At 42.1% G+C, this 26,826-nt stretch overlaps 2 protein-coding genes across 2 annotated transcripts in view; both read right to left on the bottom strand.

The window, feature by feature from the left end:
• Positions 1-5,851, bottom strand: part of CHMP3 (charged multivesicular body protein 3) — a 43,587-nt gene extending 37,736 nt beyond the window's left edge. The window contains exon 1 of the mRNA XM_069101059.1: positions 5,647-5,851. Coding sequence (XP_068957160.1) covers positions 5,647-5,691 — 45 coding nt within the window. The 5' untranslated portion in view covers positions 5,692-5,851. The remainder of the gene's footprint in view (positions 1-5,646) is intronic.
• Positions 5,852-5,980: 129 nt separating this feature from the next.
• RNF103 (ring finger protein 103) overlaps positions 5,981-26,826 on the bottom strand; it is a 53,836-nt gene continuing 32,990 nt past the window's right edge. The window contains exon 5 of the mRNA XM_069101058.1: positions 5,981-6,149. Within this exon, the coding sequence (XP_068957159.1) occupies positions 6,139-6,149 (11 nt within the window). The 3' untranslated portion in view covers positions 5,981-6,138. The remainder of the gene's footprint in view (positions 6,150-26,826) is intronic.

Raw genomic sequence — 26,826 nt, 5'->3', positions numbered from 1 at the left:
TGAATAAGAACATTAAATTATTTCACATGAAGATGACCCTATGGGAGGCACATACATAAGACCATTTTCAAAGTAAAGGTTTTAATAACAAACTAAATCTCTTTTCCTGGCACCCTCTTTTTTATTCACCTGACAACATAAATCCCAAAATGAATTAAAGGGATATTTAACACAGAGACGGAATACTTTGACTCAATCCTGAAAAACTGCTTCTTTTAAATACCACAAAAGTCTTTCAAACAGTCTTGGACTTAGCACTAGAGGCAATCTTCAAAGTCGTCTAGTCCCTCATTTTACAGATGAGTAAACTGAGGTGAAAAGAGTGACTGCCCAAGGTTAGACAAGTGATAAAGTGGCAGAACTGGGATTCAAACCCACGTTTTCTGGCCTAAAGCAGTAAGTCACCGTGAGAAAATCCCCAATTTTAGGATGGCCCTTTATTCACTAATATTAAAGGAGATGTAAGTCAAAGGGCTCTTGAGATTCCGCCACATGCCACAGACTGACCAATATGACAAAGGAATGGAAACACCATTGCTGGACAGGGGGCCCTCCTCAGCACAGTTCTGGATAGCCTAGCCATGCTTCACTCCCTCTTCCGAACAGGCTCCTGGCCACGAACCTGAGCCTGGGATCAAAACAACTCGGGTCAGAATGGGACATGTCATGGGACTTGCCTGTGGTCCCAACCCCCATCCCTCTAGTTTTCCGACCCCTCCTTTTACAGGATCAAGGCATGGAAGGAGATATACATTTTTGGACAAGAAAAATAGCTTTGCTTTCCATGACTGGGTTTGTATGCCACAAAGAGGGGAAAAAGACAAAGTGCTCCTTCCTGCCCAGTACTCCCCTATTTGTGTGGATAGAAGCTCCTTAAGTGCAGAAACCTGCCCTGCTTTTGTATTTGTATCCCCAGCTCACTGTGGTTGTTTAGCTGTATCCAACTCTTCATGGCCCCATTTGGGGTTTCCTTGACAGATATAATGGAGTGTTTGCCATTTGCTTCTCCAGCTGATTTTACAAATAAGGAAACTGAAGCAAACAGGGTTAAGTGACTTGCGCAGGGTCACACAGTCAGTAAAGGTCAGGTCTTCATGACTCCAGGCCACGGACTCTACCTACTGAACCACCTCACTGCCCATATCCCCAGTACAGCAGACAGAAAAGGTTTAATAAATTCTTTTCCATTCATTCATTCTGGAAAGGAATTTGAAATTATGCTAAGAAAATGGCTAAAATGTCCCAACCCCCTGACTCAAGACAACAGAAAGTGCCTACATTCTACAGGATTCACAGTAATACTTTCTGTGGTAGCAAAGAAATGAAAACAAAGCAGATACCCACTATGGAATTACACAACAAATTATGGTACATGAATATAATGGAATATGATTGTGCCACAAGAAACAATGAATGGGAAGAACTGAAAAAAGCATGGGAAGACATTTACAAACTGATGACGAGGGAGGGAAGCAAAGACAGGAAAACCACATCTACAAAAAAGAATGCTACAATGAAAGATGAGAAAATGCCCCACCCACCCCCTTTCTCCTTTGGGCAGCTGGGAGACAATGGGCACGGAACACTGCACATGTGGCCCACGTGTTGGCCAGTTCTGCCAGCCTCACTTTTCCTTTATTTGTGGTTATAAGAGACGACTCCCTTGGCCATAAGAAGAAGGGATTTACAGAGAAGGAGATGCAGAAATTAAGAAGATTGACACAAATTTTACATGATTCCTAGTTCAAATGTCATTTAAGGCATTCAGATAACAGTTTGTGCAACAGCCAATGTCGGCAGCAAACTCGGCTGTACCATGCTTAGAGGGCTCGACCACGGAAAGAGCCTTCCCTAGCTGTCATCTCTGACTGGCCCTTCTTAGTTCAGACCTACATCTGACTGCTTCCACACACACCTCCTCTCCCAGTCGGCCAGATCTTGTGATTTCCCTCTCTCATCAGTGAACTCAGGGCTGCTTATAGTTGCTCTGAAACTGCCCTGCCCTTTCTGACTCTTGCATACATGGCCCCCATGCCTGGAATAGTCTTTCCCCCAAACCTCTGCCAATGCAAGGCCTTCCCTTCCTGAGAGGTCCCCCGAAGTCCCACCAAATCTATGAAGTCTTCCCTCATCTCTCCTCAAGTATGAGTGATTTCCCTTTGGTCCTCTCCTATATACATGTAACATGGAATGTTGTGTTTGCCCTATTAGATCCCTTCCTTGAGGGAAGGCAGGGGCTAATGTCTCTTTTTATGTGTGCCCACTACAGGGCAATGCAGAAAGACCCTCAATAAATGTTCACTGAATTCTGCAATTTCCTGCCTTAAAAATTTTCCATGGCTCCCAACTGAGTAATTTCCAAACTCATAACCACTCAAGTCCTTCCAAATTCTGACACCAGCTCTCTTGTCATCCTTTCCTCTAAGCCCCCAGAACTGTTCTATGTAAGCCATTTACTATGATTGCTAAACAAAAGCAGGATGGCATCCCCCCAAATTCCCTTTTTCCTATCCCAACTATTCCTTCCTCCTCTCAAAGTCTCCCAGTACCTGTCTACAGACAGACATGGTAACTCTGAGATCCTCAACCATTTTCATTCCTCACATCTCTTGGCTTTAGAGTAAATTTCCCATACCACCATTCAATAGAAAAGTAAAGAAATTCTAGAGTTTATTGTTAACAATAACAGCCAGTATGTATATAGCATTTTTAAGGTTTGTAAAATGCTTTCTACGTGCCACCTGATTCTCACAACTGCCAGTAGGTGTAGGTGCCAGTGCCATTCCAACTTTACAGATAAGGAAATTAAGCAGGGAGAAGTTTAATTAACTTGTCCAGGGTCACACAGCTGGTAAAATGGGATTATTCTAACTCAGCTCTTCCTGCTTCCAAATCCAGTCCTCTATATGTAGTGGCCACTATAGGGAGACCTGGTTGAAAGCTTCAGTCTTAACTATTTTGCAGTTTTCAAACTCATGCAGGTAATCTGACCTGCCCCTCTCTCTGAACTCCTATAATGCTGCCTTTGATTGCACTTATTCATAGACGTCTCAATTTCTCCTGTAACTCTCCAATTGTTGTATTCTTTCTAAACCTTTAAAGCTAACTCAAAATCATCTCTTCCAGGAAGCTTTCCTTGACTGAACCAGTAAATGTTTTTTTCTCTCCTGAAACATCACATTTGCTTTGTTTGTACCTCTCAAGTCCTTAAAGTTATAGAGAGTGTCCCAAAAGTCTTAGTGGGGTTGTAAGTTGGACTATCTGGGTATGTGTCTATTAAGCCCGAATCTCTTCTAAGGGACTAAAAGGGAGCCTTCTCTCTATACTACTCTGATCTTGGCCCCTGGGCAGAGTGCTCTCCTCAGGTAGGTTTTCTTTTTCTTTTTTTAAGCAATCGGGGTTAAGTAACTTGCTCAAGGTTACACGGCCAGTTATTTCTGGATGTGGTGCTGAGTATCTGAGCCCGGATTTGATCCAGGTCATCCCGACACTGGAGCTGGTGCTCTTACTCTCTGTGCTACCTGGCCGCCCCCTCAGGCAGGTTTTCAATCCATGACTCCTGAAGTGAACTGAATTACTGATCCCCTGAGGAACAGAGCCTTGCCAGGTTCACTTTTGGTTCTCTTTTAAAGAGCCCAGGTCAGTCCTTGCCCATAATAAACAATCACCTAATTGGTGAAGGAAAGACCAAGCATATTGGACAGGGTCGTTTTTAAGAGCTCCTTCTTGGTTCAGATACAGTCATCAAGCAGCTTCTCAATCTTAACCTCATTTCCCAAGATTTTCCTGCTGGCAAGAGAAGGTATAGGCCAGGGGTGGGGAACCTGTGCTCTCAAGGCCACATGTGGCTCTCAAGGTCCTCAAGTAAAAAGGATCCTCAATGAAAAGCTCCTTTTATTCAGTGAATTTGTTCTGCAAAGTTTGGATTTGGTCAAAAGGCCGCACTTGAGGACCTAGAGGACCACCTGTGACTTGAGGGAACAGGTTCCCCTCCCTGGCATAGGCCACATTCTCTGGAGAGTTGACAGTTATGTTCTTAGATACAAATCAGCCTCTCATGAGCTGAGCAGGCTGGGCCAGTTTTCCTAAAGGCTGATCACTGGGCTCCAAGAGAGTTGAATTACCAAACCTTGGCCTAGCATAGGATCTTTCACATGGTAGACATCTAGGAAATGTCAGTCATCAAATCTTTATTAAGTGCCTACTGGGTACCATGCCCCTGCTAAGCACTGGGGATACAAATGAAAGCCGACCACAGGACGTGCCCAAGGTCGACACAGAGCAGAAGCAGATCGAGGGACAAGCAACTGGGGGGACCAGGAAAGGCCTCCTGAAGAACGTGAAGTTTAAGCAGTCTGGAAATTAAGTAGAAGTGAGGGGCAGGAGACCAGCCCATGAGCAAAGGTCTCGAGGGAGGAGATAGAATGGGAGGTGAAGGCTAAGAAGACTGGAGAGGCAGGAAGGCACCATAAAGAGCATTCCTTTTGTAGGACTGAAGCCTTTCTATTTGACCTGGAGGTCCCTGAGCAGGGGTGGCTCGGGTGAGGGGGCCTGAGCACGGGCAGCATGGGGGGTGGGAGGGGGCTCTCCATGCGCACAGGCAAACGTGGTAGAAGGTGTCCTGTGGCACGGAGCCCAGGGGCTTGGTGGGTGGGTGTGACCTGGACCAGGAGAGGAGACTGAGAAGCAGCCCAGCAGGTGACTGATGGGGGGAGCAGGGTCAGGAAAACCTAGAACTTAAAAAACCCCAAACCCTGCAGCCCTGCCTGCCCCTCAACCTGCTGAGGCATCTTTCCAGACAAAGGCCCCTATTAGTGAGCAGCATCCATTCCCCTAAGCCATCCACTAAGCCTCCACTCAGCACAGGAGCCAGAAGGACCAGAGTTCCAGTCCTGCCTCAGACTCAGTAGCTGTGCACCTCTGGACAAGTCATTTCAGTCCCTCGGACCTCCCCGAAGTGGGGCGCATGCTGGCGCTTCCATTTCGGAGCTGCTGAGCGCCCACACCAAGGCCAGGCAGTGCTGCTGGGTGAGAAGCGGAGCTTCCAGTCCCCACTTCCTCCAGGCCGGAGCCCCCCAGAGCACCAGGGCCGGCCAGAGTGGGGGGCGGTGGGGCCCCGGCAGGGCGGAGGAGGGCTGGGGGGCTCTGGCACCTCCTCGGAGCCTCACAGCAGCCTGCTGACCAGCACTGAGAGCTGACACATGAGGAAACAGAAGCCCAGAACTGTTCCAAAGACCCAGAGTCCCGAGGCAGCACCGCGCTCTGGAGCCAGGGAGATCTGCGTTCAAGTCTTGCCTCAAACGGTGTTGTCCTGGGCACGTCACTTCACGGAGGCTCAGTTTCCTCTCCTGTAAAATGAGGGCGGGGCACCCCACGGGCCAGAACTGCGAGGCTCAGAGGGACTATGTACATCTGCCGGGAGCCCAACCCATCAGGCCCTCAGGCCCCGCCCCTCCCGGCTCCCGTCCTCCAAGGCCCGAGGCAGAGGGGGAGGCGGGGTCGGGCCGTACTAACTCCCAGGGAGGGGGCGGGGAGCGCGGGCCGGGGGAGCCCGGGGGGGGGGGGGGGTGGCCCGGGGGCGCCGCCACCGCCCCCCAGCTCCGGCCGCAGCGGTCCGGGCCGCGCAACCGCCGCCGCCTCTCTTACCAGCTCCTTGGGAGGCTTCTCTTGCGTCTTCCCGAAGAGACCCATGGCGAACTCTGCTGTCCCGGCCCCTTCCGCCTTCTCGTCACCGGCGCCGCGGCCGCCTGGGCGGGGCCCCCGGGGACGGGGCCGAGGGGCCGGGGCCAGAAGAAGGAAGCGGTTGCAGCTGCGGCGGCGGCGGTAGCAGCGGCAACGGCTGAGCGCAGGCGCGGCGCAGGCGCACGGGGCGGTGTGGGGCTAAGGGGCGGGGTCGTTACCTGGCTTTCCGGCCGGACCGAGGGTTCTGCGCCTGCGCGGGAGTGGTGCCTCGGGGGGGGGGGGGGGGCCTGCGGGATTGGGTAAAGCCAGAAGTGGCCGGCCCAAACCCAGTCTGGCAGAAAATAGGGTTAGAGCGGCAGCTTACACTCCAGATGGGGGCGTGATGGGGCCAGCTCTCCGGGGCTGCAGCGGTGGTTCAGTCTTCCTTGTGAATATTTACCCCTTTGATTTACTGGCTCATTGATTGTCTAAATGGAAGAAAGCGATGGAGAGGATATCAGTCCTGCAGATGGCACTTGGTTTCCTCAATACCACCTTAAAAGTCCTGGCCCGTGGCCCGAATATGCGCATGAAGCTGAAGTTTGTATAGCACTATTTGGCTCTGGCCACCACCTAGAGAGTTACCTCCACCTGTAAAATGGGAATAATGACAGCATCTATTTACCAGGGTTGTTGTGGCACTCCAATTACTGGGTACAGTACCTGGTATATAGAAGGCACTTAATAAATCTGTGCCCCCCTCGAGATCTTTCCTTCCCCCCCTTTTCTTCCTTCTTTCTTTCCTGGTAGAGAGCAAGAACTCTTTAACAATTAATTGGGGGAGGGGTCAAGATTGCAGACCTGTACTGGATAAGGTCTCTTAACTTTGGCTCTTAGAGCTGCCCCACGCCCTCTTTAGATGGACAAAGGGACACCAGGAAACATAAGGATGCTGTGAATCACAATTACTTTTGAAAAATAAGATCAATCAATTCATTCTTCAGAATTTTTTTTCAAGGACACATTTAGAAATGTACACTAGTCACATCCGGGTGAAGTAAGGCAAATGTGGAGATAAGGTTCCTGATTTCTCCTGTTCTTCCGTCAGCTCTCCAGCTACCAGAGTTAGCACATATGATTTTAACACACACACACAGAGTCATCCATCTCTCCACTTGTCCATTTAAAGGTCACCTTTCTGGGTCTCTGTTGGAACTTGGGTTTTATGAAGGAAACTACAGATTTTGCTACTATCAGCAGCTGCCAGAGTCATGATGCTACTTCACTGGGGAGATGGAAGGAAGGAAAAACCAATCACCTCCCTCTTGACCACTGTCACCTTCTTTTCATCTTGTCCTCTTTTCTTTCACTCTTTGAAGTCAAGACACAATTTGCGCGGATTCAGGGATTAGGACATTGCACCCACTGCTAGAACAGATGCTGTGTCCGTGGGTTATACTGCCCCTATTGATGAGGGGGTTAATGCAACATTGTCCTACAATTCTGACCTTGCATTAACTTCCTCTCTTCCCAAGCTGGAAAAAATGCAACAACATCCAGAATCTTTGTGTCCAGCCTAAGCTTTGTGGGAAAGCTGTTATACTACAGGCCTCATTGGATGGTAAGAATAACGTTTTGCAAACCAGGAAGCACTAAGGAAATGAGAGTAATTATCAATGTCAGATCAGAAGGCAGAGCCTTTTGAGTGTCAAATCTCTATGGTTTAGAATGGCACTTGAAGGTTGGTTAATGACAACAAACAAGGCCTCGTCTGACTCTGGAGCTAACTTGCAAACCAAGATTCAATATGCAGCATTATGCAAATATATAGGGCAGAGTTATCTACCCACTTACCAAGATAAGCAGTATAATCCATGGGCATGGCATCTGCCTGTAAAATACCTGTAACACGAGCAATATTCTAATCCCCGACTCCATGCAAATTAGACTAATTTTTCCTCAAAAAGGTATTGAAAGGGGAGGGGAGGAGTGATAGATACCTAAGTTTCAAGCTTCAGGTAGATATATGGGCTGTCTTTCATGTTTTTGATCACTTGAACACAAATCAACCATTTAGAAAGCATTTACTGGGAAATGGTGGGGGAAATGAGCTGAATAATCTGATCACCTATGCCATATGCACACAGCTCTGAAGCTCTCTAATACAATGCCATTTGCATTCTAAATTCCAAGTGAATATGCTCCTTGAGGGCAGAAATTGTTGTTTCTTTCCATTTCTTCATATTCTCAGTACTTAGCAGAATGCCTGGCACATAATCAATTTTATATTAATGTAATTTAATATTGTAATATATTATATTTATGTAATATTTAATATAATTTAAGAAATACTTGGCTGACTGAATTTTTTAAAGGGGAGGGGTATTAAAACCATCCTCAAAACTTAATTGGCTCAGAGGATTAAAGAGTCAAGCTATTGATTTGATTTCCTGGTTACCAGAGTACAAAATGCTCACAAGAAGCTCCAGGAGCTTTCCAATGCTTAGCCAGTGGAAAAAGGATGGGCATCTCAGAGGAAGGAACATCATTTAGCTCAATCAACTTGAGGTGTTCTCAATGCATGTTCTTGATGCTGCTCATCAATGCATATCCTTTTCTTGCTAAGGCTAAGTAAATCTTTCTTGTTTGTTTGCTTGTTAACTGTTAGAACAACCTAGGAGTATCTCATTTTGTTCTAATATAGAACACAAACTACAAGCAGACTGGCCCGAGTCAAGCCCAGTAAAGGCAACAGCCATACCCTTATTTTTCTCTCTCTCTCTGGGCTGACTCACTTATTCCAAACTGTCTTGAAACTAGCCGGTCTAGGGGTTTTTTTTGGTTTGCTTTTTTTCCCTGAGAATCAGGGTCCAACCATGACCATGTCACTTGGCTACTACTCAAACACTCTCAGGGTCTTAGTAGTAATCCTGTTGTGTGTAGGGATACAATTCTGCTAGCCAACACACAGTAGTAGCTCATAGGCCCACAATTCCCAAATAATAAAAAATAGTCACAAAAGTGACTATTAATGACACCATTAATTCTTTTGAAGATTGGATCTCCCTCTCTTGCCAGGCTGTAAATACAGAGGCTACTTAAAGGTCTAGTCCTGCTTTGATTGGCATGGCAGCCTTGACCTACTCTATTTCTGACCTGGACTGGTTGTCCCTTTCCTTAGGCAATGTGGTACCTCCCTCAGCCACGTCCAGGAGACTCACTGTCAGTGCTGGACACACACTGGCTTAGTCCACTGAAACTCAGAACTACAAAGTTTGAGAGATCCCTTAGCCTCATCCTCTGGTATCAGAGATTAGAGGCATGCACCACAATGTCCAAATAACTATTAACACTTTTTAAAAATAAGTTTTTATTGATATTTTCTGTTTCTTTTATCGCATCATATCTCATATGTCCCTTCTGGAGAGCCAGCCCATATGACAAATAGTACTTTTTTTGGAGAGAAAAAAAATTAGCACAACTGACTAATACACTGAGATAGAGACAAAAAGACACACACACACACACACACACACACACATTTTGAATGGCTGTAGCCCCAAGAACTTCAGACATGTAGGGAAGTAAACACTCCAACATGTCCCTTGATCCCCAACACCTGCACACCTAGAGACTACTAAGGACAACTTTCCCTGGTAAATTCATTTTCTTCTTAGTCTATGCTGAAATTTTATCTTACTCCTGAATGGAAGAGCTCATTTGCTCATATATAGTCTATCACTTAATCTGTATAACTTCCATGATTTCTGTCCACTGTTTGTTTGGATAAATGTGTTCTCCTTTGCAACTAGCATTTGGCGGGAGGGGGCTAAGTTGGCTGGGAGTAAGCTCAGGTTACTTATTATTATATTGTTATTACTTATATTACTTATTGGGTCCCCTTGAGAGTGACCAGGAAAAATGACTTATTCTAACTCCCTTAATGGACATTATAACCTTCACTCAAATGTCTGGAGTGTTTTTATGTGTATATGTGTATCTATGTAGATGCACAAATAAATAGATATATAAATCTCTCTCTCTTCATTCTCTATCTCTGCCTCTCTGTATGTTACCAGCCTCTGGTATATGTCATTTACCAATTCTCATGACTCTTTGATCACAATTAGGAGAAAGTATGCCCCATATATATTGGGGGAAATATTTGTGCGTTTGTCCTTGTTATATTTTTAAAGTAAAAATCCTTTGTGAAAGAAAAGTAACCACTTTTAGGGCGAGGGTTGTTTTTGCTTTTGCAGCTAGGTGGTGACAAGAACTCCAAGCCCAAGCCCATTTTGGAAAATTGGGGGAGTGGTCCCGAGAGTTAGGCTTTGTCCCTTTTACTAAGTGACTTTACTGATTTCTGGTTGGAAGATGCAGCAGTTAGATGACCCATTAGATGCAGGGCTGAGACAGTTGGGAAGAGCTGAGTCAGAAACCTGCTTTAGGCATTTATTGGCTGGGTGACCCTGGGCAAGTCACTTCATCTCTCAGTGTCTATTTTCCCATTATAGGAATGATTATAGCACTTGTTATAAGGATGAAATGAATAAACATATATAAAGTTCTTTACAAACCTTGAAGGGCTGTATAAATGCTAACTTTTTTCTTATTTTCATTTTGTATTTGTGCCTCCAGTGCTTAGCAAAGTGCTTAGGGGTAGTGCTTGCTTAATAAGTGCTTCTTCATTCCTTTCTCTCTTTGTGCTAGAACATAGTGATGTCAATTGGTCCTTTTTGAGAACATGAACAACCAAACCAAAGGTGCTATGAATGGAATGCTAGGTAATTCCACCTGTAAGGCTAATGCAAACGGAAACTATCCCTTGTTCTTTAGGATTCTAAGGACCCTTCAAGCCCTGGGTGCAGGGAGAGAAGGTGAATGATTTCCTAAAAGAGTTGCCTGAGTCTTCTGTATTTCTTTAATAAAGGCATACTGGGCTGCCTATGAGCAGAGACCTAGGTAGGACCTTGGTCACAACATGGTGAACTACTCCAGGCAAGGAGCAAGAAGGTTATGATCTGTGGTAATGGCCATATGAACCAAGAGAAGATGCAAAGGAAGAAAAGGTAGAATGATTTCATCTTGACAACTGATTGGTTGAAGGGGAGGAAGTGAGGGAGAGGAGGAAGGATCAAGTGTGACTCCAAGGTCTAGATGACTGGAAAGAGAATAGTGCTTACTACAACAATGGGGAAGTTTAGAAGAGGAGAAGTTTTAGGGAGAAAAAGGAATTGAGTTCTGTCTTGGACATGTTGAGCTTGAGTTGACTATGGAAAGGAGAAGCATTTTATTAAACACCTATGATGTGCCAGGCATTATGCTAAGCAAGTTTAAAATTTTTGTCACAACAGCCCTGTGAATTGGGTACTATCATTATCCCCATTTTACAGTTGAGGAAACTGAGGTAGACAATTAAGTGACTTGCCCAGGGTCACACAGCTAATACTTGGATTTGAACACAGGTCTTTCTGACTCTAGGTCAGCCCTTTACCCACTGCGCTTCCTAATGTCTAAGTTATGGGACAGGAGAAAGCACAGGAGAAAGATTTGTGCTGGATATACAGATCTGAGAGTCAACAGAAATGAAAATTAAGCCCATTGGAGATGAGAGTAAAGAGAGAGAAGAGGGCCTATGTTTGTAACCTGAGGAGGACCTAGTAGCTAGGGAGAGATTGAAGGTAAGACAGAGTATGATGGACAGAGTAAATTACCAGAGAAGATACAATAGGTTTTGGACCAAAGGCATAGTAGAGGGGTTGTTTTTGGCGAAAAGGGACTAGAAAAAAGAAAAAGACAGGGGAAGATGTAGAGGGATTTGGGTTTGCAGTACAGGAGAAGAGGGAGTTCATACTGTAAACCAGTTTGTGCGCCCTAAACCTGAAAAAGCCCCAAATCTGGACTAACCAATCAGAAAAGGCACCCTGATCCACATAACAGACATGCTTTGCTTTGCTCTCTGAGTGAACCCAAGGTCTCCTGCTGGACTTTGCTGACTAGGAACATTCTTCTACCAAGGACCTGGCCCACCGGACATTTCCCTTATCTTATTGTTTTGTGACTCTCTCTGGTTAGCCAGGATCTTGAGTAATGGCATCCCCTTTCCCTGTTTATGCACACTGTTATGTTATGTCATGTGATGTTTATGATAGAAAAAACACAGACATCCTGGAACTATAATGTCAGTTGACACTTTGGCACCTCTCTTATCTTAGTGTTTTTATGAACCTATGCTGTTGAGAAATAAGATTTCTCATATTATGGTTAACACATATGGAGACTGTAATTTTGGCTGATACAGGCATCCTGAATCAGGAAGGGAAGGAGGAAAGCACCTCCTTTTATAATTCCTTCAACTAGCCTTTCTTTGAGCTCATTTTCTAATGGACTCCCACGTATGGACCCCATACATATCTCCAGCTTTGAAAGAAACATGCACATGCAACCTAATTCTATTTGTTTCTTTGATTAAACCTCCGGCTAAGGGTGAACCCCATTCTTTTTAACAAACTTCTGGTTAAGGGGGAACTTAATTCTGTTTGTTTCTTTAGACCAAACCTCTGGTATAGGTTGACAAGAACTTTAATATTCTAATTAAAATGGGAAGTAACGGTCCTTTACTGAAGGAGGTGGGGTTGGGACTCTAGGAGCATATGGAATTAGGAGCTTTGGAAGAATCACTTCAGAGAGTGTGATAAAAAGTCACCAAGACTTTGTAGAAGTTTCTCTGAGAAAGATTTCATTTTTAAGGCATAAAAGGGATTGAATTCAAATTTGTAAGAATAAGAGACATTCAAAAATCCTGACCTTAATAGAAGATTTGACATACAAGAACCAAGAGAAATATAAAGCACATAACAAAGACTGATTATAAGGGATTCATAAGGACCAACTGTTTACTTTTTATATATGTAAAATGTATGTCTAAGATTCTTATCAATACTTGGGTAGTTCATAAGGAACATTGGGGTAAACCTGAGGATGATGTGAATTTAAAAAGTAAAACCACTTAGGAACAGCTTAAAAGAGTAATTATTTCATACAAATGAAGTGCAAAAGGAAGAATTGATGCACAGGAATTGGAAGTCTGGTAGTTGTGGTAACCAACTTTCATCGGGAATGGGTTTAAGAGAGAACAATACACACACACATATATTTAAAAGAGTGTAAAAGTTTTCTAAATTCAGAAGAAATAAAATGGTAGGGGCATAGGGAGGGGGGAGAGGACAAGGGAGGGATCTTTAGAGGGGAAGGTGAGAGAATAGATAAATAGGGGTATAGAAGGGTGTTTAGATTTATGGGAATGGGATGATAGGGGAAGGATCCTTGGAGGGGGGTGAGGAAGTCGGGGGTGGGTAAGTCATAGGAGGGCAAAGTAGTGGCTAAAAGTAAAGTAGAGGAGGCAGGAGGGATAGGAAACAAGAGATAGGCACATACATAAAAACAAAGATAAAAAGTAGAACAGGTTTGGGAAAGTACATGTCTATATATGTATATGTGTATGTATATATCTATAGCTATGAGAAACATATCTAAACTTTACTGCACCCTCCTGGAGAAGAGGGGGGAGGGGAAAAAAGAACAAAGTAAAAAAGTGCACAACACAGAACAAAACAAAACTCACAAGGAAGCAAAGAAAAGATGGACAATTCTCAACATGAGTATTTATCACATAAGCTTTTTTGAAATGAATATTTCTTGTCATATATTTTGAATCCTCTCTTATGCTCTGCTATGCACTACATGTTTTTTTCTTTCTAACTTTAAGTTCTAATATTTAAGTTTATGATATGTTTTTGTTTCTTTTCTCTATTCTGTGCTTGTGTTCTGGCGTTTGAGTCTAAAATAAAATTTGGGGAAAAAAAGAATAAGAGTCATTCCTCCATTTGATAAATAGTCAAAGTATATTAATAGATAGTTGTCAAAGGAAGACATGTACAAACTATCAGCAGCCATATGAAAAAAAAATAATCCCAATACCTAAAGAAATGCAAATTAAAACAACCCTGAGGTTCAACCTCACACCCATCAGATTGGCAAAGGTGACAAAAAAGAAAAAACAACAAGCCCAAATGGGGGAGACAACACCTCAAGAAGGTCTCAGCTGTGAGTACATTGAGAAGTCCTTAGGCAACAACAGCAAAGCAAGTACTATTATTTCTTCTTTACCGTCATTTTCACAGATAAATCATATCAGTTGCCAATTCTAAACCATTTGACAGTGCCAAGGACTTTGTTGGCAAGAACTTTCTTTTCTGGGTCATCGGTAGTACCATGGTGGTAGTACCAGAAAGAGCATTTGCCAGGCTGGATCTCCACAGAGGTTGCCTCCAAGGATGATGACTGTGGGCACCCAGCTGGAAGCATTACCATTCCTTAGGCTCCTGGGTTCAGAGTCCTGGGCTGTCTCCTCTGGGTCTAAGGGGAGATGATTCTCAGGTCAAGGTGATGATAGTAGTCTGACTTGCCTGGCAGACCTTGCTGCCTCCTGTCTTTCCCTTACAGTGCCTTGTTGTGGACATAGTGCCATAAGAAATGATAAAAGGGATGCTTTCAGAAAAACTTAGGAAGACTTACATGAACTGATTCAGAGTGCAATGAGTAGAACCAGGAAAATGATTTATACAATAATAACAACATTGTAAACTTGGAAAGACTTACGCACTCTGATCACTGCAATGACCCACCGTGACTCTGGAATACTCATGATGAAGTATACTGGCAGAAGGACAATGGACTCAAGGAGCAGAATAAGGGATACATCTTTAGACATGGACAGTGTGGGAATTTGTTTGGCTAAACTAGGCATATTTTTAATTAGGTTTTTAATTAAGGTTTTTTTAATTGTGAGATCTGTGGGAGATCGAGAGAATAAAGACTTATTAATTGAAAAATAAAAGGATATTTTAAAAAGTCAATACAAGAAGATTAAAAGGAATGTTGTTGAAGTAAAAGTCCAGTTGAGATTAGATAGCATGTCTCTGTAGCAAACTGTCTCCTGCAGAGTTAATTTGCTCAGAGGTAGCAACATAGAAGGACAGTAAGGGTAAGCCAGAACTGAGGGCTGGTACAGTGTGAAGGAAGGGAGGAAAGACAAGGGAGCATGGTTATCAAGAGGGAAAGGCAGTGCATTGTTGAACTGGAGTCAAGACTGAGAAGGAAGGAAACTGAGGCCAGAACAAGATTGTCCTATTGGGAGAACAAGGAGAAATGGGGGGAATGGAGTTTGCAGTGAGGACAAAGAACAGGTTTAGGAGGAACAAAGCATGGGAGGGATAGAGAGAGAGGAAATGATAAATAGAAGAGAATTTCAGAGTTCAAGATCACAGAAGAGGCAGTTATGAATGAATGAGATCTAAGGTGGGTGGCTGAGGCAGAGTGGAGATGGAGGTCACAAGAGTTGAAGAAGCTCTTGAACTGGGAGGGTGAGATATTAAAATTTTTTTCAAAAAAGGACAGTAACATTAGTAATAGAATCCCCAGGTATGAGACAGAGCAGGAGTCCAAATAGTGCAAGTGGCCAGGTGGTGCAATGGATAGAATTCTGCACCTGGAGTCAGGAAGAACTGAGCTCATATCCAGCCTCAGACACTTCCCAGCTGTGTGACCCTGGGCAAGTCACTTAACCTCTGCAGACCTCGGCCTTGGTTTCTGCATCTATAAAATGGAGACAATAATCATAGCACCTATCTCCGAAGGTTGTTGTGAGGATTGAATGAGGTAAAGTTTGTAACGTGCTTTGCAAGCCTGAAAGCACCCAAGGACCAAATTCATTAAGATGGTAAATCAATCCAAATGAGGGGTGGTGACAGCAACAGGGATCTGAACTGCTAAGCTTTATTTTAATGACACTGCCTGGGTGTAATTATATTGTTTTCTTACCAGAATGTGAATTTTTATTAAGGATATCTAATTTTAGATTTCAAGATTATTGAAATAAGGAGCTTTTTTGATCTTTAAAAAAAGTCACCAGTCAAATGTCATCTTTGCAAGACAGTTTGGTGATGGATGTTCTTCAGGGACCTCCAAAGTAAAACTTTCTTCACATGATGTGTCTTTCTCACGGTTACTTGGCATAACCACTTCCTCTCTTCTAGACCCACCCCACGGAGTCACTTCCAGAAAAATTAAGTGGCAATGATGAAGGCTCCCAGCCAAAGCAGAGATAACATTGTTCATCGATCCTCCTAGTCTGTATCAGTCAAGGCTTAAAAGAGGATATAATGAGGGGTGGCTAGGTGGCAGTGAATAGAGCACTGGCCCTTGAGTTAGGAGGACCTGAGTTCAAATGCAGCCTCAGACATTTAACACTTACTAGCTGTGTGACCTTGGGCAAGTCACTTAACCCCAACTGCCCTGCCCTTCTCCAAAAAAAAAATTAAAAGAGGATACAATGACCAAGGGGGTTCATGCCTATCATAGCAGAAGTACAGTGTAGACAGATTCCAAATGAAATGAACCAGCGATTATCTATCAATGACAAGGTTCCCCTGATGCTCCTGTTGATACTGTTTCAAGTCCCTAATTTCCTTGATGAAATCCAACACCATTAAAAAAAAATCTTCAGCCTGGCCATCCAAATGGGAGGGTAGACAAAGAACCAACCTTGGCGTCAGTAAGACCTGGATTCAAGTCTCACCTCTGACGTCTCCTGGCTGAATGTCCCTAGGCAAGTCACTTAATGAGCCTTTCCATGCCATGTTGAGAGTGTACATTGGGAGAGGGGGAGATTCCATGGCCCTTTCCATCCAGTGGTCTTTACTCCGCCTTCATTCTCCTTGACCTCTCTGCAGGCTTTGACACTATTGATCATTCTCTCCTTGATACTCCCTCCTCTCTCCTGATCTCTCCAGTTCTCTGACTGCTCCTTCTCTGTCTCCTTGGCTGGATCCTCTTCCAGAGCACACCCTTGACTGCAGGTTTCCCTGAGGGTTCTGTCCTGGACTCCCTTGTCTTCTCTCTCTATACTGCTGCCTCTGCTAAAGATTCTCAAATCTAGCCTTCCTGTCCTAACCGCTCTGCTGACCTCCAATTGCACATCTCCAACTACCCTTCAGACCTCTCGAACTGGATGTCCAGTAGACATCTTTAACTCAATATGTCCAAAACAGAACTCATCTTTCCCCCTACGCCCTCCTTGCTCTTACCTTCCCTGGGATTGTCAAAAGAAGCACCATCTTCCCAGTCCCTCAGGCTCCCTACCTAGCAGACCTCCTGGACTCCTCCTCCCTCACCTTGCCCCCATGTTTTGACCGTTTTTTTAAGAGGTCTGAAGGGTAGCAAGTCTTTCTATTGTAAATGTTATAAATAAAAATAATCTCAATTAGTGGTTGAAAAGAATTATAAGCAGTAATATCATTAATGATATCCATCAATCACATTATTGTAGTACAAATGTCATTATTTGACAGAATATAGTATAGGGGAATAAAATAACTGCTTTTTAATAGTTTACTAGAAATATCAGAATGTAAATTTTGCTTCTTTAGGATCACAGAAATTATCTTCTGGACAAGTCCAGTAGCAGTTAGAATGATGAGGATGATGTGTACCTCATCCTGTTCCCATATGGTTTTTATTTCTTCTGCTATGTCTCTGTATTTTAGAAACTTTAAGTTGCATGCAATTTATATTTTATTAGTATTTGGGATGATCTCTATTAAAAGTCTTATTCTTAAGTTTTGAAGACCAATATTACATCCAGACAACTGTGAGCAAAAATTCTCTATGTGATCTCTATGCTCCTCTTAAAATACGGTTTTAATATTTATTAGTATCTAATATTGATTCATAGATTGGATCAATATGTTAATATTGACAAATCATTACTTCATGTACATCAATATCTTTTATATATAGGGTTTTTTTTTGGTAAGAACAGGATGAGGTATACATTGTCACATTATCCTGTCTTCTACTGAAACTGTAGCAAGGATGACTTCATTGAGCCTATAGAAGGTGCGTTTACATTCTAATACTTTTGTTCAACTACAAAAAGCAATTACTTTATATACAAGCATTACATATAAAGGAATACTTAGCTCACCTTTTGTCCCAGGACTTTTTTTTTATCTGAACTTGATAGAATAAAAATGATTTTTTAACAACCACCACTACCACCATAATAAGTAGGAATAGTTATAAATATGAAAATTACAAAAGATTTTATCATAAGTATCTATATGTGCTATTTTATTTAAGATTTATTTAAGATTGTTGTTATTTAAGATTTTTGTTATGAATTACAATCAATTCTTATTTTTATTTTAATAAGACAAAAGCTAAAAAGAAAAAAAAAGAACCACTCACCCCAAATCACCTAGGGAGGGAGAATCAGAGTCGGGATTCAAACTCAAATCCTTTTATTTCAAAGTCAGCATTCTTTTTTTTCTTTTTTTGGCTAGCATTTTTTTTCAGTCACTAAAAATCTACCTTCTCTCCCTCCTCAATCTTAATTTAAAATGAAATAAAAACAAAACCTCTACTACAAATATGTGTACTCAAGCAAAACATATTTTTAATTGCCCATGTTTGAAAGGAAAAAATACATACATTATGTGTATATATGATATATTTGTGTGTATATATGTAGCATGTACACATAAACATTTATACATGTTTATAATCAAATGTATAAACATGCCTCTAAATATGTATATGTGCATGCATATATTTCTTTTCACATATATATATATCTCATAGATATGGAAAAAGAGAGAGTGAGAGTGTGTGTGTGTGTGTGTTTGTGTGAAATAGTGAGGAGTCCAAGATGACTCCTAGGTTGTGAGCCTGAGGGATGGGAGAGAGGGAGATTCTGCACTCTAAAACCTTCACCTGTCTCTCAGGAGGTAGGTAGCATGAGCTCTAAAGTCTTCCAAAGCTGTTGGTCTCTACGTTGTTATTGTCAGGACTGTTATACTGGTTCTGCTCACTTTACTCTGCACCAGTTCATACAAGTATTCCCAGGTTTCTTTGAAACCATTCCCTTCGTAATTTCTTACAGACCAATTGTATTCAGTCACATTCTTATATCATAACTTGTTCAGTTATTCTCCAATTAATGAGCACTGCTCCTTCCCCTTCAATTCAAATTCTTTGCCACCTCAAAAAAAGCTATAAATATTTTTATACATCCTTAGGTCAAGTTTATTTTGCCAAGGACTAATCCTCTCCTCACTCTATCCTCCCTCTAATTCTCCTTCTACTCCTCCCTCCTATTTCTCTTTTTGGGTGAAATAATATTTTTGTACCAAACTCTGTTTATGTAAGTATATTCTTCCCTCCTTTGACCAGTTCAAATGAGAGTGAGGTTCAAGTTTCACCCACTCCCTCCCACCCCTTCTTCTTTGTCATATAGACCTCTATTTCTGTATCTCAATTATGTGAGATAATTTTCCCTAGTCTCCCTTTTGCATTCTTCTTTTAAGATCATCAAGACATAATAGAATCACTCCCAAACCTTCTGGGACAGAATTCCGAGATCCCCTTCCCATAACAGAATGTAAACGTGATCGTTATTGATTATTGATCTTCATCGATCCCTAAATCCCTTATGATTGTTCACTCATGTTAACCTTTTTATGTTTTTTCTGGTCCTGTGTGTATGCTCTTCAGTCTCTGCAGCTCTGGTCTTTTCATCAGGAATGCTTGAAGCCCTCTATTTTGTTAACGGCTCATTCTCCCCCCTGTATAAATATACTCAGTTTTTCTGGGTAAGTTATTCTTGACTGTAAGTCTATATTTTTACTTCCTGGAATGTCATATTTCAAGATCTCCTTTTGTTCTTCAGTGGTGGTTGCTAAATCATATGTGATTCTGATTGTGGCTCCTTAGCATTCGAATTCCCTTTTTTTTGGGCAACTCAAATTTTTCTTTTGCCGTGGAAGCCCTGAACTTTGGCTGCTATGTTCCTGGGAGTTTTCATTTTGAGGATTTCTTTCAAGAGATGACTAGTGGAGTCTTTTCATTTCCACTTTGCCCTGTGATTCTAAGAGATTTGATTGATTCAGTGAATGATAACTTCTTGAAATATAATATTTAAGGGACGGCCAGGTAGCACAGTGAGTAAGAGCACCGGCTCCAGTGTTGAGAAGACCTGGAGATCGAATCCCAGGCTCAGACACTTAGCACCCACCCAGAAACACCTGGCCGTGTAACCTTGAGCAAGTTACTTAACCCCAATTGCTTAGGGGTGGCCAGGTGGCTCAGCGAGTAAGAGCACCGGCTCCAGTGTTGGGATGACCTGGATCAAATCCGGGCTCAGATACTCAGCACCACACCCAGAAATAACTGGCCCTGTAACCTTGAGCAAGTTACTTAACCCCTATTGCTTTAAAAAAAATAATATTTAGGCTCTTTTTTTGGTCATTGGTTTCAGGTAATCTAGTGGTTGTTAATTATCTCTACTTTCAGGTCAGTTGTTTTTGCTATGTGATATCTTACATTATCTTCTATTATTTCATTAATATTTCATTTTTCACTTTGTTTTAATATTTCTTGTTGCCTCATGGAGTCATTGGCTTTTAGGTAGGCTTCTTTTTGTAGTCTTCTTTTTGGTCTGGGATTCTTGCCCTAATTATTTCTCTTCATGCTTCAAACTGGGTTAGAAGCTATAACTGAAATCCTGCTCTGTTTCTGGGGTACAAGTCACATAACTGTTGCTTGCTATTGAACCTGATCAGGACAGTCTAGTGTCTATAATCAGGCCTCACCCTGGAATGCCACCTCTCAGTGCAGGTTCTCTCTATAATTGGCCTTGGATCTATGACCTGTCAGTTGGCATTCCAAACATATACTTGCCTAAAAGACTATTTTATGGAGAACTCACACAAGCAAGCACTCGCCTGGTGGTCAGAAGAAGTGATACAAGGACATTCTCAAGGCCTCTCTGAAAAACTCTGGAACTGATTGCATGACATGGGAGACACTGGCACAGGACCACCCAGCATGGCATGCTCTCATCAGAGAAAGGACTATTCTGTGCTCCATGAGAAAAGCAGAATTGTAATCGTTTTTTTATATTATACTACATTACAGAAATGCTTGCTTTATTCCATAAATTAAAAATCAAATAAATTAAAATTTAAATACCCCAAATCTAATGATTTATCCTTCTTGACCTCTTTGTAGCCTTTGACAGCATGGATTACCCTCCTCTCCTTCATCCTCCTCAGGTTTTCTTGATGATGCTTTCTTCTGGTTCTCTTCCTACTTGTCTAATTGCTTCTCAGATCCTTTATTGGATCTTTATCCAATTTGTCCCCCTTGGGCCGTCCCTGTGGCCCTGTCCTCTGCCCTCTTCTCTACTCCAGAGTATTTCTTTTGGTAATCTCAGCTCCCATGGATTCAATTTTCATCTCTATGCAGATTATCTGTTCATACAGTGCTACCTAACCTCTGCCAAGAAAACCCCAGTGGGGTCACAAAGAGTTAGACAAAATTGAAATAACTCTACAGCAACAACACCCACCCCCTCTCCTGACCTCCAGCCTTGTGTTGCCACCTTCCTTTTGGACATCTCAAACTGGATATCCCATAATTATATGAAGTCCAACACATCCAAGACTGAACTCATTATCTTTCCCAAAAAAACTCTTCAATTTTCCTAACTTTCCTATTAGGGTCAAGGATGCCATTACACTCCCAGTGACCCAAGCCAGCCATGTTCGTTCCTTGGTTCCTTTCTTTCCATCTCCCACTCTCCTTATCCCCATGTTTAATAGTCAGTGTCTGCCAAGATGAAAACATTCTTCCCCTCTCATCTTTTTGCTTACCTCCATCCCTCTCCAACCCAACCCCAACCTTCAAAAAGAAAAAAAAATGCTCATTGTTAACCAACTTCTTTCATCACTTTTTCCTCTTCTTCTTATGAGAACAAGAAACCATCTATCTAAAAGATAGTGCATCCTTTGTCACATTCTCCGGTTCTGAATGTCCCAAAGTGCTGGGCCAGGAAGAGAAGTAGGCATATGGAGAGATCCCAACTGTCCCATCCAGGGCATTTCATTGCCACCAAGAGCAAAGCAGTAGAGAAGGTCATCATCTTGACAACTTCTCTTCCTTGGAAGTTCATTCTGTCCCTCTTTATCATACAGTCCAACTCTTTGCCATATTCATTTACCAACCTCCTTTAGAAAGGAGGTCACCTTGCTTCCAGTCTTCCTATACCAACTAATGGTCTCATACCTATGGACTTTAATGTGCATTTTAATGTTCTCTTGAACCAGGAATCTTTTGGAGCCAACTGGTGGGAACTGGGAGTGGATTGTCTAATTTTCATTGTATTTACATCTTGGAAATTGGCTGATATTACAAGTCAGGGTTTGATTGTTTTATTCATTGTCTAGACTTAAGTGATTGAGAAAATAGTAATAATGCAGAGTAAATGTCAAAGTATGTCCCCCAAACTTCTCCCCTCCAAGAGAGCTGATTGTTAAACAATTGCCTTGAATGCTCTATTTGCTAGAGCCAATATCTACATGGGTTTTCTTCTCACATAGGTTAGGTTCATCCTTCCCCTAAAAGTCAAGGAAGCTATTGCCAAGACTTGATGAGGAGAGCGGCCTAAGACTCATAAGCCAAATCTCTGTTGATGACCCCCCAGCTTCCTTTAAGTCCCAACTAAAATGTCACTTTCTACAGGAGTCTACCCCAACCCCTCTTAATTTCAGTGCCTTTCCTCTGTTAATTATTTCCTACTTATCCTGTATACAACTTGCTTTGTGTATATTTTGTCTCCCTTTTAGTGTGTAAACTCCTTGAGGGCAGGGACCATCTTTTGACTCTTTTGGACCCCTTGCTCTTAACATAGTACCCAGCACACAGTAGGAGCTTAATAAATGTTTATTGGTTGATTGATGAAGCTCTTAGTGGGCTTACATGGTACGTTTGTTCCTTGTCACCTAAGGGGGTAAAAAGGCCTGCCCCCTTTAAAGTTGGCAGATGTCCTAAGACTGAACAAGTGACTATACCCTGCCTTGCTCAAAATCCATGAAAGGAAGAGAAAGGGAGTAAGAATTTATAAAATACCTACTATGTGCCAGGCTCTGTGCTAAGCAGCTTTAATAAATATTATCTCGTGTGATCTTCATCACACCCTTAGGAGAGAGGTGCTTTTATTGTCTCCATTTTACAGGGAACTGAGGCAAGGAGAGGTGTTACATGATTTGTCCAGGGTCACAGGTAGTAAATAGCTGAGGCTGCATCTAAACTCAAGTCATATTAGTGAGAGATCACACCAGGAATTTGTCTTTCCTTGACTCTTGGATGTTGCCAGTGGACATAGTGGGGATAAGGGTGGAGGGTGGGAAGAATGGGCCAGGGATAGTAGTGGAATGGTTATGGTACCACTGGGAGTGGCAGGCTGAGGCCACAGGAGGGAGGCCAGTGGTCACGGCCAGCTTCAGTATACCTGTTGATGAATGCCCTCAGCTACCTTCATCATCACGGGACAAAGCCTGAGGCACCTGTATCTAGAAGGCACTGAATGAATACTGGAGTAATACCATCAATCCCTGCTGTCCAGAGGTTAAGCTGCTCTTCAGCACAGCCTGCAAGCTGGGGGCTCTGGGCTATCTTTCTCCCCTGACTAACAGGATAACAAGAGTCCGCACACCATCCTCCTGCCTGCCAAGATGCATAGAATCCTGGGCAGCAGAAAGTGCTAAATGAGCAGAAATTCCAGCTCTTCGTTCCTGCCAAACACAGCAAGTGTTTCATATTCTCCCTCACCCTGCCATATGCTCCCCGAGCTTATCCTGACACATTTTGGAAGGTTCTGTATGTATTCTCCCCATCCTCCAAAGAAAAAAAACACCTCAAGCCTTTAAATAGATGCTTATGTTTTCAAGGACTAATTTAGCAATGCAATGACAATTGTGTCCCCAAACCTCTGAGGAGTGGGAGCAGGAAAAAATTCATGCCTCACCTCCTTTATCCCTAAATTTTCTAGGTGCATCCCAGCCCCCAGCTGCTTCTAGGTTACCAAGGAAATGGCCACTCATTTCATATTAATGTGGAAGCATACTGAGGCCCCATTTTGTTCTTTCCTTACACTACATATGACAAAGTAATATTAGGATCATGCTTTAGTCAACTATAGAGGCAGTTAGGCATCAAAGAGGGGCAGCTAGGCACTCAGTAGAGTGCCAGGCCTAGAGTCAGGAAGACCTGAGTTCAAATCCTGCCTCAGACACTAGCTGTGTGACCCTGGGCAAGTCATTTGATTCTTTGTCTGAGTTTCTTCATATGCCAATGAGCTGGAGAAGGAAATGGCAAATCATGCTAGTATCTCTGCTAAGAAAACCCCAAATGGGGTCATGAAGAGTTGGACACAGCAGAAATGACTGAATGACTACAAGGTGTCACAGGATAGAGTGCTGGTCTTGGGATCAGGAAGACCTGAGATCAAATCCATCCATAGATATTCATTAGCTAGCTGTGTGACTCTGGGCAAGTCACATAAACTGATTGGCTCAGTTGTCTTATCTGTAAAATGGGGATAATATCTACACCTGTATCACAGGGTTGTTGTGAGGATCAAATGAAATATGTGTAAGGCATGCAGCAGAGTGGGTGCTCTATAAGAGTGGGGCATGTCTGAACAGCAACAAAATGCTCATTTTTTCCCTCTGAATCTGAAGAGGAATCCCTATTGATATGGATTAATTGGTAGGGACTGCTATCAATTATATTTATCAATAAACAGAAATATTTTAATAACTGGTTTATTATATACTTGGACCACTGGTCCATGGTATCTAAATGACCAGGGAGCCACAATTAGAATTTTTCAGAATTCTTGTGGAATCTTTAGTTGCATTAGCAAGAAAGATATGAGTGGAATTTTACAGGAGCCAAAATGAAAAGTAAAGGTTTATATATCAAAGATAAACGTGTAAATTTTATATCAGACAGAGAGGAAAGAGGTTATGTATCAAAGAAAGCAGGAGATCTCCATCAGGTGAAATAATAACCTGATCAGCAAATGTAAAAGGATTTCTCTGGAATTTACAAACTAATCAGGAAATGTTCATCGTCAACAAATAGAGTAAATAAAACTCAGCCGGAAATTCTTTTATCCTTAACCAGTTAATCACCTGAGTTAAACTTTTAGAGGTCTGGGCTAAATACTGAAAAATTTCTGTTAAGTGTGTGACCTGTTGTCTTAGGCAAAATATCAACTAATTCTAAAAATTCTCATATGACACCATTGCTTCTCCTTAACTATCAATTCTGAAAAATGTTCTGCACTGAAATGTTTTTACATCATTCTTTTTTTTTTTAAGCAATTGGGGTTAAGTAACTTGCTCAAGGTTACATGGCCAGTTATTTCTGGGTGTGGTGCTACGTGTCTGAGCCCGGATTCAATCCCCAGGTCATCCCGACACAGGAGCCGGTGCTCTTACTCGCTGAGCCACCTGGCTGCCCCTATTTTACATCATTCTTATCAAAGACCTAATCAGTTTCTTTTTTTAATTACATTTTATTTTATTTTTGAACAAAAATCAGCTTTTTTCCCCTCCCACTTCCCCTTTCGTTTCACCCCATTGAGAAAGCAAGAAAAACCAGATGCCTGTTACAAACATGTATAGTCAAGGAAAACAAAAGTTATCACTGGCTATTTCTAAGTATGTATCTATACATTTATGTATAGCTATTTCTATATATATCTTAATCTGCACTGAGAATTTATTACCTTTCTGTCAGGAGGTGGGCAACATGTTTCATCATGAGTCCTCAGGAATTGTGGTTGGTTTTTGTGTTGACCACAGGTCTCAAATTTTCTTTTAAAAAAATGTTTTAATCATCCAAAATCCACCTTCTCACCCTCCACCCCTCTGCTAGATTCCCCAGTTTAAAGCACAAAAAACCAAAACCTAATATACACACGAATAGCCAATCAGAGCAAATGTCCACATTGGCCATGTCGTAAAAAAATCTGTCTTGTGCTGCATTCTTATTCTATCAGGAGATGAGCAACGGGATTCATCCTTAGTCCTCTGGAATCTTGACTGGTCATTACACCCATAAAAGATCAGCACATTAGTATTTGATCCCACTTATGTACCATAACTTGTTCGTCCATTCCTCAATTTGTGAGCACCCCCTCAGGTTTCCATTCTTTGCTGCCTCAAAAAGAGCTAGAGATGTAGTTGTACATCCTTAGAATTTGCTTTGCTAAGGACTAATACTTTTCTTAACATACCTTTCCTTTCATCCCCCTTCCTCCTTCTCCCTTTTCCCTCCCTACTTCACTGTTAAGGGAAATGTATTTCTGTACCCAATTTTGTGTGTGTACATTATTTCTTCTTTTAACCAATTCAGATGAAACTGAAGTCCCCTTCCTCATTTGTATAGATGTCTATTTGTGCATCCTGTTTATGTGAGAAAATTTTCCCTAACTCTCCTTTCCCTTCTCCCCTACCCTACACTCTCTTTCCATTATTTTCTTAAAATCATCAAGATTAAAAAAAAACCTAGCCGTATGACCTTGGGCAAGTTACTTAACCCCAATTGCCCTCCAAAAAGAAAAAAAAAATCAGCAAGATTATAATGGAACCACTCCCAAGGCCTTGGCTAATTGGACTCTCCTCTATGACTTCTGATGATGATAGGGATCAGAAGGAACATATGTATCATCTCCCTCTTTATTTAAAAATAAGATTTCCCTCCACCCAGGCAAATTACAAGTAAAAACTATTTTTAACATTTGTATGTTTTTTAAGTTTTGAGTTCCAAATTCTAACCTACCATCTTTCCTTTCCCCCTTCTGTGAGACAATAAGCAATGTGATACAGGTTTTACATGTGCAATCATAAAAACCATTTCCATATTAGTTATTTTATATCATCTCTCTTTTTTGAATTTAAGCAATTTATCCTTGTTTAGGCTTTTATCATTGTTAATTCATGTCCTCCTTTTTATATTTCTCCTCATTCCTGTGTTTGAACTTCAAAATTTCTCCACAGCTCTGGTCTTTTCATCAGGAATACTTTGAAATGCTTTATTTCAATAAAAGTCTATTTTTTCCCCTGTAAGATTATACTTATTTTTTGCTAGGTAAATTATTCTTTGGGTAGCTAGGCATCACAGTGGATAAGGTTCCAGGCCTGAAGTCAGGAAGACTCAAATCTGGCCTCAGACACTTACTAGTTGTGACCCCAG

Source organism: Petaurus breviceps, unplaced genomic scaffold, assembly GCF_028583685.1.
Source record: "Petaurus breviceps papuanus isolate PSGF00001 unplaced genomic scaffold, PetGlider_PUasm1.0 446, whole genome shotgun sequence".
NCBI lineage: Eukaryota > Metazoa > Chordata > Mammalia > Diprotodontia > Petauridae > Petaurus > Petaurus breviceps.
The sequence above is the reverse complement of the archived record's forward strand: the minus strand, read 5'-3'. Positions and strand labels throughout refer to the sequence as shown.